Here is a 13,472-nt window from a genome sequence, read left to right as displayed (position 1 = left end):
GCAGGGACGCAGCCCCCGAAGCTGCAAGCTACTGTGCCCCGGAACACAGGCATCAGCCTGACCCACCAGCATCAGCGCTCTTTGCTCGGGAGAGGATGGCAGGCTTCCATCTGCAGAAACCAGCCACTACAGGAGAAGGGACATTTAGGGCCCTGCACAACTTGAGGGCCTGGTTGGTCCCAGTTATATGACTCCAAAACCAAGAGAAGAAAAAAAGAAAAAAGAAAAAACAAAAAACAGGGCACCCGGAGGCTCAGTCGGTGAATCATCTGTCTTCCGCTCAGCTCATGATCTCGGGCTCCTGGGATCCAGCCCGCGTGGGCCCACCTGCTCAGCGGGGAGTCTGCTTCTCCCTCTCCCTCTGCCCCTTCCCCAGCTCAAGCTCTCTCTCTCAAATAAAATCTTAAGAAAAAAAATAAATAAACACCCACTATGTCAACCATGATCAGAAAAAAAAGGGAAAGAACAAAACCAAAAAACCACACCCACTATAAAATCCCCAGAGAGATGTTCTATCACTGCACCCGTGAAGTGAGAACTGCATGTTATTAAAAACTGCAATGGAACAATGAGCTTAGAAAAAGAATCCCTGGAAATTAAGAATGATGAAGAGCTTCTGGGAAAAAAACAAACAAAACAATGATTAAAAAACTGAAAGCTAAAGTTAAAGGAAACTTCCAGAAGGTATAACAAAAGGATACGGGAAGAAAAACAGAGAAGATAAAATTAAAGAGTTATACTGATGAGCAGGAATTCCAGGAAAAGAAAACAGAAGAGACTGGAAGAAGTCATCCAAGAATGGACGAAAGAAATCTTTCCCAGGACCCAGGGACAAGCTGGGCACCTGCACCGCAGACCTTAAAGAGACACCTGACTTTCTAAGCCGTGAAATCCTTACACTGAATTAAAAAATGTACATACCAAGGCATATCCTGAAATTTAAGAACCCCCCCCACACACACACCAAAAGATAAAAAGAAAAAATACTAAAATCCCCAGAGGAACCAAAATGGGTTTAACTGTTCAATGAGAAAACTGGAAGCTAAAATAAAATGGAGCACTGCCTTCAAAGCTGCAAGGGAAAATAATCTTAGCCTTGAATTCTACAACCTACTGCCCATCAAATGTCAACAGACAGAATTATTTTTGGACACACAGGATCTCAGTGCAGTTACCTACCACCCACCCCTTTTCTCAGCGAATTCCTGAAGGACGAGACAACTGTAAGAGTGGGCAAACCAAGAGAAACAGTCAACACCGTTCCCAGCAGACCAGAGCAATGCGGGGACTTGCCAGGAGGAGATGGAGGGGAGCCCCGCAGTCTGAAGCAATCATCCTAATCCAGAGCGCAAAGACAAAGGAAGGACTCGGGGTTGTTTCCAAGGGGGCAAAACAGAAACACTAATGAAAAAAGAAGGCAATTAACAATTCCAAGAAAATGCCAAAGCTATTCAGAAACTCATATACATTATACAGTTCAGCTTCATGCAAGCGGGAAGAGCCTTAACACCGCAGAAGTACCTAACAAGAAAATTACAGAAATTATACTAGAGGGATTAAGGAAAGAGGATTATAGGAGATGCAGAAACTTTAAGAAACAGCAGTGCTGCACATTTTATAAATACGGAGTTTTCTTAAGTTGTGGGGGAGGGGAAAGACCTGAAAGGAGTTCCAAGTGTTTGCCTGGGAAGAATCCAAGCCAGAGGTAGAGAAAAGTGGGCCAGAAGTGCCTTTCTTCGTTATAAACCTTACCGCACTAAGGGGCTTTCTCAATCTATGTATATGTTATTTCCCTCAAAATTAAATATCAAAGCAAAAGTTTATAAGTGAGGCTGATAATGAGACTCTTCAAACTCCTCTCCTTGGCAGAATCTAGGTCTTCTGCCCCTAGTTTCTCCTTTCCGGAATTTTCCAATTCACTCTAATGAACACGTCACTTTCATAATCAAAGAAAATAGTTTACTAAAAACCCTCCACCTCTGATCGCTGCCTGGAGGAGGCGGAAGAGGGAGCACAATTTTGTGAATGTAAAACACAACCCCACAGTCCTACCGAGGAGGGCAACCCCCACCTCACCCTAACCTCCCAGACGGCGAGGGGGGGGGGGGTAGGTCCTCCCCAGAACTGCTCGGCGTCAGAGGCACCGCCAGATGCGCGGGAAGCCCGACCCGCAGCGACCCTCCGGCCCCGCCCGCGTGCCGAACGCAGACCCGCACTGAGCGAAGCCCTCGCGGCTGCACAGCCCAAAGCGCACCTCCCTGGCCGCCCTTCTTGGTCACTCGAAGACCTTACCTTACGCCCCCCACTCTAGGTTAAGGAAGCGGCCGCGAGAGGAAGCAAAGAGCTTGTGCCAAGCCCGCACCTCCGCGCCGCCACGCCAGGACCCGGCTGCGCCCAGCGGGCGCGCAGCGACCCCCAGCCCGGGAGCCTCCGCGGCCCAGGGCGAGCGCAGCCCCGCGCACGTGTGGCGACGGCGAGTGTGCCACGCGCCCTCACCCGCGCTGTGCCGGGATTTTCCGCGGATTCGGACGAACGACGCGTCAGCAACGGGTGCGCTCGGGGTTCCGGTTCCTCGTGCCCGAGCCCAGAGAGAACCGACGGACACTTCCTGGTCTGAGAGGTTCCCGGGGAAGGAGAACAGGAAGCAGAGCCGCGACGCAGACCGAACTTCTCTGTGCGCTTCAGACGGGGTCGAGCCCTTGGCAGAGGGCAGCGCCCCCCACCGTGCGGGCGCCCGTGCCAGCGGCGTCTCCGGCCCCGCCGCGCCCGCCGCGCGAGGCCTCCCTGCAGCCGCCGCTCCTCACCTGTCCCCGACCTGCAAGTCCAACCCCCGGCCCCGCGCCCGGAGGCGGTGCACGGGGCAAACCCCGAGGCTCACCACGGACGCGGAGCGACTCCCTGCGCTCGGTCCGAGGCCGAACCCGGCGCCCGCCAGGTCCTAAGGGCTGACGGCGACCACGGACCGAGCAGCCAGACCGCTGCGGCGGCCACGCGCGTCCTCCTCCTAACCGCCCCGCGACACCCGCCACCGCACCACGCGCTCCTCTCCCGCGGTCCGCGCACGTCTGCTCAAGTTCCGGCCACTCGCAGGCTCCCCAGTGTCCTCGTCCGGTTACCGGGAGGCTCCGCGGAAGGGCGTTCTTCAGAGAAAACGAGCCACCGCCCGGCAGCCGCCAGCGCCGCGTCCCGCCGCCCGCCGGTCCGCTCCCTTCCTCAGCTCTGCGCGAGCCGCCCGGGATTCTCCTCAGCAAAGAAATCCATCTCCAGGGGCGCCTGGGTGGCTCAGTGGGTTAAGCCGCTGCCTTCGGCTCAGGTCATGATCCCAGGTCCTGGGTTCGAGCCCCGCATCGGGCTTTCTGCTCAGCAGGGAGCCTGCCTCCTCCTCTCTCTCTGTCTGCCTCTCTGCCTACTTGTGATTTCTCTCTGTCAAATAAATAAATAAAATCTTAAAAAAAAAAAAAGAAATCCATCTCCGTGTTCCGTTCACTAGTCACATCCGCTGCCTCCCAGCCGCCCTCACCAGTGCCGGGCCGTGGGGGCGCCGTGGGGCTCTTCTTCCTCGCCGCCCACCCACTGAGCAGGGCCCCTCCGTCCGCTCGCCTCCCCAGCAAGACCCACAGGCGCGCCGCCCTCCCCTCAGCCGGCAGACTGTGAGGGCAACCCGACGGTGTTCGTTCTGCAGCTTACTGAGCATTCGACGGCGATATGACAAGCTCCCCGTTTCTAAGGGAAGTCGTTGGGGCTCCCCTAGTCGATTCAAGAAACCGGAAAGCAGGACACCCTTATTCTCGCCGCAGACATTCCTCTTTAACACATCCAATCTGTATTATGGTAACATATGCTGTGTTCCCAGTCTCCCACTGGGCAAGTGGTAGGAGAAGCACACGTCAAATTATAGTAGGAAATGGTTTAATCCTCTCCTCTAATCAATACATTTCTGAGGTAGCTTTAATTAGGGCAGTGGAACACACACTTCTGAAATAAAGTAGCAAAAAAAGAAGCAACCAATTACAGTGATCAATGACATCTGCAATTCAAGTTCATTTACCGTTGAAATACAGCCCAAGTTATATGCTGTGCAATGATGAGAATATCTGGAAAAATACCTTTTTGAAATGTAGATCAAGATACTCAGTATAACTTTTTTTTTTTTTTTTAGAGAGAGAGGTCACAAGTAGGCAGAGAGGCAGGCAGAGAGAGAGGGGGAAGCAGGCTCCCCGCCAAGTGGAGAGCCTGATGCCGGGCTCGATCCCAGGACCCTGAGACCATGACCTGAGCCCAAGGCAGAGGCTTAATCCACTGAGCCACCCAGGCTCCCCCAATACTCAGTATAACTTTTCATCAAACCACAGCCACAAGAAACCTTCAATCTTCAAGGACTAAAAACACTGTGGCCAGTTATTCAGAGAATGACAACAGAAATGAAGCAAAATCATCTTTAAAAATTAGAAGAACGTGATTACGGCAATGCAAATTTACAAACATTTAAGATCACTGAGATTCCTTAAACCATATTATAATTCTATATGGTACATTATGTACAAGAAGTTCTTTGTTAACTATTACCATTAACAGTTACAAGGTATCAGATTCAGTAAAATAAAATCTGAGAAGTAAAAAACACTCCTTGTAACCAGAAATATTATAGAATACTAATTCAGGAAGTCATTCAGCAGCTTATAAAGAAATAGGAAGTTGTTGACCACCTACTTGAAGAACCATTTCCTGCAGGAAAACTGTAAGACAGCTGAAGAACGCAGTAATTCTCAGAGTAATACAGAGAAGAATTCTTTCGAAACAGAAGCTCCATATACAATGTTGACAAGATCAGTTTTAAAACAGTAAACTCTTGAGCACAAATATTACACGTAATATGCAGAATTTTTCACATACTTCACAACCAGATCTCAAATACGTGTTGGTGATAAATGTGGTTTCCTACCTTACCACTTGCCAGGCTAAGAAACATCTTTTCTCCAGATCTCACTGAGCTACGGAGGGCTTCAAAAATAGCAATGATCACCTGCCTATAACCCTTCAGTAGTTATGCTGCTTTGAAACTAGAAGAGGGGCTGACGGGCTTCAGAAAGTCACCCACCTACGGTCACAAGGCGACAACTGGTTTCCAAAGTCAACATTTCTATGTTTTCAATCAAATTACATCACCTTACATGTTTGGACCATTCACAGATTTCTTCATGCCAAATATAAACCTCAAAAAATTATATACTATGTAACTTAAAACTTAGTTCCAATGATTATCTAAAAAGATGTACATAAAAATAAAAAAATAAAAAGGTATTTATAGTAAAATACAATTTTTCATTATTAAAAGAGCAGAAAGTAGTGTAAATCTGCACTATACATCTTTTTTTTTTAAGATTTTATTTATTTATTGGACAGAGAGATCACAAGTAGGCAGAGAGGCAGGCAGAGAGAGAGGAGGAAGCAGGCTCCCTGCTGAGCAGAGAACCCGATGCGGGGCTCGATCCCAGCACCCTGGGATCACGACCTGAGCCGAAGGCAGAGGCTTAACCCACTGAGCCACCCAGGCACCCCTGCACTCTACATCTTGATGGCAACAGAATCTTCTGCAAACACAAGAAAAATATAAATATTGTTCCCCAAAAGAGCCTGACTTGGAAACATCAAAACCAGGATAAAAATGAACTCAGACAACAGGAATTTGGCTCCGAAAGAAGGTTCATTTACCATCATCTTTCACTCATAGTCAGGACAGATACCAATGAGCTCATTTACCTGTGCAGTACACAAAAATAAGTCACTCATGGCAACTGATACAACCCATAAAAATCACAAAAATAGCTAACAACTGGATGTAAACTTTTTGTAACTTCTCCAAATTATGTATGATTCATAAAGCAGATACCCTTTAGAAGAATACAAAATTTTATAAGCCCACAGTAGCCATCGTCCACAAACCAACATTTAGGGGCCCTCTCTACAATTCCTCACAACCACCAACTAATCCATGGTTCCACCTATCCCTCGGGAAAAATCCTTGTATTTCTGAAAGGTCTGATATGAGAAAATTTGTCCATGGAGTCCCAAATCTTCATGTTTCTTATCATATAATAAGCCCAATTTAACTTCTATGTGAAAGTCCCCCCAAAATCCTAAAGAACAGCCATGCTTTTTGGTTTTGGTTTTTTTAATTTTCTCCTTTTCATCTGGTAAGAACAATCATCTTTTCTTTCTCCTCTTTTTTCTTTCCCAGGTAAGTTTCTCCGCACCCCCTACAACCATTTTTCACATGGCATAACTTTCCTTATCATTTTGGCCTGGTTTACCTTCCCTACAGACCCATTCAACTGGGTGTTTAGGTGGTGTGGTATAGACGTGTCTACCCTTCCTTATCTATCCTTTATCAATATCATTAAGAGACACATTCCTTCTCAGAGGAAAAACCACTGGAAACTTTTCAAAATGGACACACAGAGTATTTATTTCAGGTCAAAATAACAAGATCACTCAAAATAACGAAAACATAGGCAGAGGTCACCTGTAAGCAACTGTTACAAGATACAAAAGACTCAGAAGAACATAACCGCTGCTCTTCAACCTCATACTTTTAGCTAGAGCATCAGTCAAAGAAAGGAGGCAAGCACGCTATTAAGCTGTTTGAAAAATCTCCCCAGGTCAGCACGTGACCCAGCAGGGAGAGGTTCAAAAAAGTACAGCCTTTCTTCTTCCTTCCAAGGACCTGGTCTGCCCCTTCAAGGCACATCCCTCACAGCTAGAAGCTCTTTCAATCATGGACTTTGGCCGTCTGCTTAAGAACAGACGATCTTGCTCATGCAGATGAGTTTGCCAGACTTGTGTGGACTTTCCAGTCTCAGGCCCTTTACTGTCCTGGCTGAAACCTGACCCTTTGAAATGGATACCAGGACACCAGAAAACGAATTTTAAAAAGAAGAAAAATGTTACAGGAGAGGGGGCAAAAAACGGTAGAAACTTTTGAAGATGAAACTTTTTTTCTCCACTCTTCTAAACAAGCCTCTCTGAAAACCCTGTTACATTACACACCACTGCCCGGGAAGACAAGCACTATACTTACTAAGATTCACACAATGAAACAGATCACTAATTGTATTGTCTGATCTAACAGACAGATGTTACATTTGCCGGACAAGTCCACTGTCAAGACCGATCTCAATCAAAACTTGGATTGGTTTTAACTTTATTATCTCTACCTGATTAAACAACAAGAAGCAAGCAACTTTTAAAAAACATCAGTTTCAGTCTATAATTAAAAAGTTTTTTATACACTTAAATCCAAAAAGCCAGATAAAAATACTTAGGTATTACCTACAAATTCAAAGTAAGAAAGGATAAAAACTTTGATCTTTTCAGCCTGAATGAAATTTTGCCATTTTGTCAAAGACAAGAAGTCTCATAAAAATAAATACCACAATGGCCTTGTTTTTGTTTTCCCAGAAGAGGATTCTGTCTTGAGGACCTGCTAGCTTGAAGGAAGTTTGCCGTGGAGCGACTGTATCAACATGAAAACTCCTGGTTCTCTTTACGTTGGTGGGGGCGGGAGGAATCGATCACATCAGACGGCGGCTAAAGGATGTGTCATTTGACAACCTCGACTATTGTAAAATCTGACTCCCAAAGAAGACCTACTTACTTTGTAGTTCTTCTCTGCCAATAAAATGTTCATTTAAAGAGATGTCACCTGTAATTCCCACGATCTGAAACACTTCATAGTATTCTTTCAGTTTTAAGCTAAGCTAATTAATAGATTTGGAACAAAGTCAAAATGAGAATATTCAAATTGCCACAAAAGAAAAGATTATTAAAAGGCTCTGAACCAAGAATCAATCAAGCTTTTAAGATATAACCCAAGCTGAAGCAAGTAATTATTACATGTTAAATGAAAAAAAAAATTATGTGTGCATGTGTATACATATGTACATATCATGGATCTCTATATTAAGATAAAACTAAGTTTGACATAAAGTAAAACATACAAACAAATGACTTTTAAATCCTGATACCACCTTCTTGAGCTTTCCACAATGTTCACTCACTTTAAGAAGTATCTCTGACCAGAGGACGTCTTTGCCATCTCCCAGCCTGCCGGCAGAGGGACATCATCAGGGATCTCAAAAGAAGACTGTCGAAGGTGCTGAGCGGTGGGGGTCGCTGCTGGGCCCGAGACCACCCCGGTGGGCGTTAGGCTCCCTGGGGATGCGGCGCCCAGCTGCAGGGAAGCAGGTGAGGAATGAGCTCGAACATGCTGCGGGGTCAGGGCTCCTCCGGTGCCCCCATCAGTACTGGCCTATTGGGAAGAATAAGATAAAAATTTCTTAGAAATTATTTTTAAAGAGGGTCTCTTTAATCTTTGACAGGATTTCATGGCAACCAAATGTCTAAGTACCAAATGCAAAAATTAAAGTTTGACACAAAGGAATATAGGTTTATAGGTGTGTATTTTTGAATGGTTTGTGTGATTTTAAAGTGTACTCACACAAACATTTATAACTTTACAGATTAGCAGTCCATATAAATTAAGCTCTACGTAGCACACATTAGATGTGCCTTCTGTATATTTTAAAGGAAAATAGAACATAATGAATGGAACATTTCTACAGTATGTTGGATTTTAAAATGTAATGTTTTTTGAAAAAATCTTATTTATTTGACAGAGAGATAACGAAAGACAGGGAACACAAATAGGGGAGCAGCAGAGAGAGAGGGAGAAGCAGGCCTCCTGCTGAGCAGGGACCCTGACATGGGGATGCAGCCTAGGACCTTGGGATCATGACCTGAGCTGAAGGCAGAAGGCAGATGCCTAAAGACTGAGCCACCCAGCTGCCCTAAAACTTAACTTTTTTTTTTTTTTAACAGACTTTATTTGAGAGAGAGAGCACAAGCAGGGGTGGGAGGAGGGGCAGAGGAAGAAGCAGGCTCCCAGCAGCAGGCTCCCAGCTATCAAGGAGCTCCACTTGGGGCTAGATCCAGGGACTCAGAGATCATGACCTGAGCTGAAGGCAGATGGTTAACCAACCGACTGAGCCCCGCCAGGTGCCCCTAAAACTTAATTTCTAAAAAGACCTGGGTATTATGGGTGCTATTCTGAGTTCTGAAATGTCCCATGTAGAACACAACCTAAGGAATACGGTAACTATACCCTCTCTCTTTTCTTGTTCAGCTAGCTTTTAAGTGGTTCATGTTTCTTTCCAGGCCAAACCCTAAACACTGGACAACTGCTATTTTTTTCTCACCATGGACCAACGGCAGGGCCAATGCCAAACTATGTGATTTTTAATGAAAGCAAGAGATTCAGAATCATTCAAATGCTCTTAAGACATCTAATGAAATGAAAACCCAACCATGTATTCCTATGCAGATGAAAAAAATGAACAGTTCAACTGCAACAAAAATATACACATGTAACTACAATGGTGGAAGGGTAGAAAAAAGTTTGAATCCAGACCCTAAAGATGGGAGTTCCAGTCCGCACAGGCTGCTGTGACAGTGAACAGATACCAACCTCTGAGAGCCTCAGTTCTGTCATGTGTGAGAGCTTCTCTCGTACACGTGTGCGTGTGTATATATGTACATACATACACACGAATGGACCTAAGCCAACCGTCTGTGGACAGTAGTATTTATAACCCACATTCACACCATTCACAATCCAGCAGAGCCATCTAAATTCCTCATTAGAATTAGGGTTTGATTACTAAAGTAAGAATTTCCTTGGAGACCAGAAGCAATCAGCAGAGGCATTTATGCCTTAAAGTCAGCCCCACTGCTGAGTTTCCAATCAGAATAAACCCGAATTAGGACATCACTAGCAGAACTAAAAATCAAACTTACAGAGGCACAACCCCTCCTTCAGAAACTTATTAAAAACAAAACTAGAGATTATGAATAGAATATGAATCCATAAGCTGCTGGACATAATTCTCGTGATTATTTACTAGAATTTTGCAACGTTTCAGTTGCGGGTCTTTATGGCTTACAAATGCCACAGAATGAGAAACTCACTCTCCTACGTGTCTTCTGCTTTCAAACCCTACCGAGGAGCGCGCACCCGACTGTGTCTTCCATAACAGGCAACACCAGCACACGTTTCCCCGGAATGACTCCAGGGACCCACCTCCAGGCCTGGGAGAAGGAAAAGCACCCCCCCCCCCACCCCCGGCCAAGCTGCAGTGCGCAGGCCGCAGCTCCCAGGTTTCTCCTTCCTGCTCCCCAAGCCGGCCTTCGCCAGCAGGTTCCCAAAGCCCTAGGTCTGCGGCAGGAGGGCGCACAACAGGCCTGGCAAGCAGGAGCGGAAGGGGAAGCGGAATGGGGGCGCTCACTCTCCTTCCCACTCAAGTTACAGCCCGACTGGACCAACTGCATCGCAGTATTTGGAAAACCAATTAACTTTTGGGCAAAGTTCCTATGCTCAAGTTTAGCCTGAAGCAAGTTCTTTTCAAAAAGAAACAGCAGCAGCAAGGCAGGCCTAAGCAAACATGTGGGGGAGCGCTGGGAGTGCGAACCCGTTCCCGACAGTCTCTCCCCGGAGCCGGATCGCACCGGCCGCGGAGCGGGCGCCCTGCGCCAACGCCGCGCTGCGTCCCCGGGGCGGACTCCAGAGCCAGGGCGAGCCGCCGATTAGTCATCGCTTCCCCAGCAGCGCGCGGGGTCGCGGCGGCGCCACGCAGCCCCGGCCCCCGGCCCCACGGCCCCGCGAGGTCCCGCTCCCCAGCGCGGCGAACGCGCTCCCCCAGGAGGCGCTCCTCGAGTCCCCCCATGAAACCAACCCGAGTCCCCGCAGGGGCCCCAGACCCCCGAGTTCCCCCTCAGTCCCCCCCGGCAGCCGGCCGTCCCCAGTGTTCCCCCCCTCCCCGGGAGCCGGTCCCCCGAGTCCCCGGAGGGGCCCCAACCCCCAGGCCCCCTCAATCCCCCACCGGGGGCCAGCCATCCTGTGTCCCCCCCCCCGGAGCCGGTCCCCCGAGTCCCCGCAGGGGCCCCAGACTCCCCAATGCCTCCCCGGGAGCCGGTCCCCCGAGTCCCCTCCCCAAGGGCGCCCCCTGAGTCCCCGCACGGACACCCCCTTCCTCCGGCGCGGGCGCTGACCCCGCAGCGCCTTCCAGGAAAGCCTGGACGCCGCCCGCAGAAGGCGCCGGGCGCTCTCGGGAGCGGAGAAAGAGCCAGAAAGTCCACGCACCGCTCCAACCCCCACCCTGGTCAACCCTGCTGAACAAGAGAACAATTATCTGACTCCCCAGGACACTCGCGCGGCCGCACAGGCCCCGCAGGAAAGGGGGCCCAGGGCTCCCCGCCACCAGCTCGGCCGCCGCGGGCCACTCACCCCTTGCGGAGGCCAGCGGCCCCTCCCCCGGCCCCCCGCTCTCCTCCCCTCCCCCACGGCTCCCTTCCCTCCCTCCCCCCGCCCCCTCGTTCCCGGCCCCCCCCCGCCCCCCGCCCCTCCCCCGCTCCCCCACCCCCGTCCCGGCGGCGGCCGAGGTGCGGGGCGCGGACGCGCGCACATTGTGCGAGCCCACCCGGCCCCCCCGCCCCGCCTTCCTTCCTCCCCCTCCCCCGCGTCTCCCGCCAACCTCCCGGGAGCCCCAGGAAGAAAGAAAGGAAGAAAGGGAGCGGGGAAAGCACGCCCCCCGGGCCGCGGCCGCGCCGAGCGACTCTGAGGGAAAACAAATCTCGGCCCGGGACTCGGGAGGCGCCTCCCGCCGCCCCCGCGCCGCGCACCCCCGCGGCCCGGGCCCGTCCGGCGGGGCGGCTACCTGGCGGGAGTGCGATTTGGGCTCCGGCGGCTTGAAGAAGGAGTCGGGCAGCTTCCGCAGCCGCATGGGCACCGTCTGGGGCACGTTGGCCGTCTTGGGGTTCATGACGGCGTTGAAGAGCGCCTCCAGGTCGGTCTCCGAGTCCCCCCGGACGTGCACGATCTGGTGGCCGGCCGGGGGGGCCTGCGGCGCCGCCTGCGACCCCGGGGGCGCGGGCGGCCCGGCCGCCGCCGAGGGGCCCTGGCTCGAGGGGGGCTGCGCGGCCGGCGGCCCCTGGCCCTGTGCGGCGGCCGGCGGGGGCTGCGGCGGCTGAGGCGGCGGCCCGGGATCCATGCTGCCCGGTGACGCGGGCGACGGGGTCGGGGTCGCGGCCGGGGGGGGAGGCTGCGCCGCAGGCCCGCCCGCGCCCCGCGGCCCCCGGCGCTGTCCCCCGGCCGCTGCGCTCCCCCGACGGACGCGGGGCCTCCCCTCCCCCGCTGCCCGGCTTCCTCCGGGGGCCCCTTCCTTCCTCCCTTTCTTTCCCGCGGCGGCGGCTGCGCCCGACTGAGGCAGAAACTCGCCGCCGACGCCAAAACTAAAGTTGAGAGAAGCGCCCGCCCGAGCGGCGCGCCGGCCCCGCCTCCTCGCGGCCCTTCCTTCCTCTGCGCGCCCGCCCGCCCCGGGTCCGCCGCCGGCGCGCGCAGAGACGCTCCCCCGCGGGCCGCCGCATTCCTGCGCTCTCGCCGCCGCCCCGCCCGGCCCGCCGCCGCCGCACGTGACCCGGCCGCCCGCGCGCGCGGCCCCCCGGGGAGGCGGGGCATCCGGGCGGCGCCCAGGTGAGGCGCGGCGGGCCGGGCGGGGGAGGGGGCGGTGCGGTGCCCCCCGACCCCCCGGCCCGCCCCGAGCAGCGCCCGCCCCGCGGACAAGCAAGCAAGCGCCGGGCCGCCGGGAAAGGGAAAACTTTCTCCCGGGGGCCCTGGAGCCCGCGGCCCGGTCCCGACCCCCCGGCGGCGGAAGGGCGGCTCTGCGGACCTGCTGCAGTCCTGCTCCTCCGCTCGCCTGACCCCGGGCGGGGCTGGGGGGCTGCGAGCGCCTGCGCGGGGTCCCTGTCCCACCCGCAAGGAGGCCCCTGTCCGCGCAGCGGCCGTGAACGTTTGATTTTATTATCTTTGACTCCTCAAGATTTTGTTTGTTTGGGAGCGCGAGCGAGCAGGAGCAGGGGGAGCAGGGGCGGAGGCCCCACGCGATGCTCGGTCCCCCGGGATCATGACCTGGGCCAAAGGCAGAGGGCTTTACACACTGAGCCACCCTTGCTCCCCTGCGAATTTTCTTATAAATTCATACAAGTTCATTCCTTCTGATCTTTTTTTAAAAGCGGCTTTACTGAGACGTAATTCACAGACCGTCCGGCTCGGCCCTTGAGCAGTTGAGCGAGCTCAGGATAGTCGCGGGTTGTGCAACAGCACTCTTTGAAGCTCCGGGGTTAGCCATGCTCTAGAAATCTAGCTTTTTAATGATTTTGTCTGTAATGCTAGTGAAGCAGATGTGTAAAGAGGATTGAGCAACTGAAGGTCTCCTGAGCAGAAAGATAATCTCTCCTTCCAGCCGGGACATGCCCAGGAGAATTCTGAACAGGGATCTGGGTCCCTCTGTGTGCAGCGCACGGCCTAGAGGAGAGAGGCTCCAGGCAAGATTCTAGCCAACTGGGGCGCCTGGGTGGCTCAG

At 52.2% G+C, this 13,472-nt stretch overlaps 1 protein-coding gene across 6 annotated transcripts in view; it reads right to left on the bottom strand.

Annotated features, from left to right (window-relative positions):
* Positions 1-12,424, bottom strand: part of YAP1 (Yes1 associated transcriptional regulator) — a 111,247-nt gene extending 98,823 nt beyond the window's left edge. Inside the window, exons 1-2 of one of the 6 annotated variants that reach the window (XM_047747267.1) lie at positions 11,769-12,424; positions 8,058-8,308 (exon numbers count right to left, since the gene is read on the bottom strand). In XM_047747267.1, the coding sequence (XP_047603223.1) occupies positions 8,058-8,308; positions 11,769-12,101 (584 nt within the window). In that variant the 5' untranslated portion in view covers positions 12,102-12,424. The remainder of the gene's footprint in view (positions 1-8,057; positions 8,309-11,768) is intronic. The other 5 variants (XM_047747269.1, XM_047747263.1, XM_047747265.1 and 2 more) reach the window with 5 other exon arrangements.
* Between the last annotated feature and the right edge of the window lie 1,048 nt (positions 12,425-13,472).

This window comes from Lutra lutra, chromosome 10 (genome assembly GCF_902655055.1).
Source record: "Lutra lutra chromosome 10, mLutLut1.2, whole genome shotgun sequence".
NCBI lineage: Eukaryota > Metazoa > Chordata > Mammalia > Carnivora > Mustelidae > Lutra > Lutra lutra.
The sequence above is the reverse complement of the archived record's forward strand: the minus strand, read 5'-3'. Positions and strand labels throughout refer to the sequence as shown.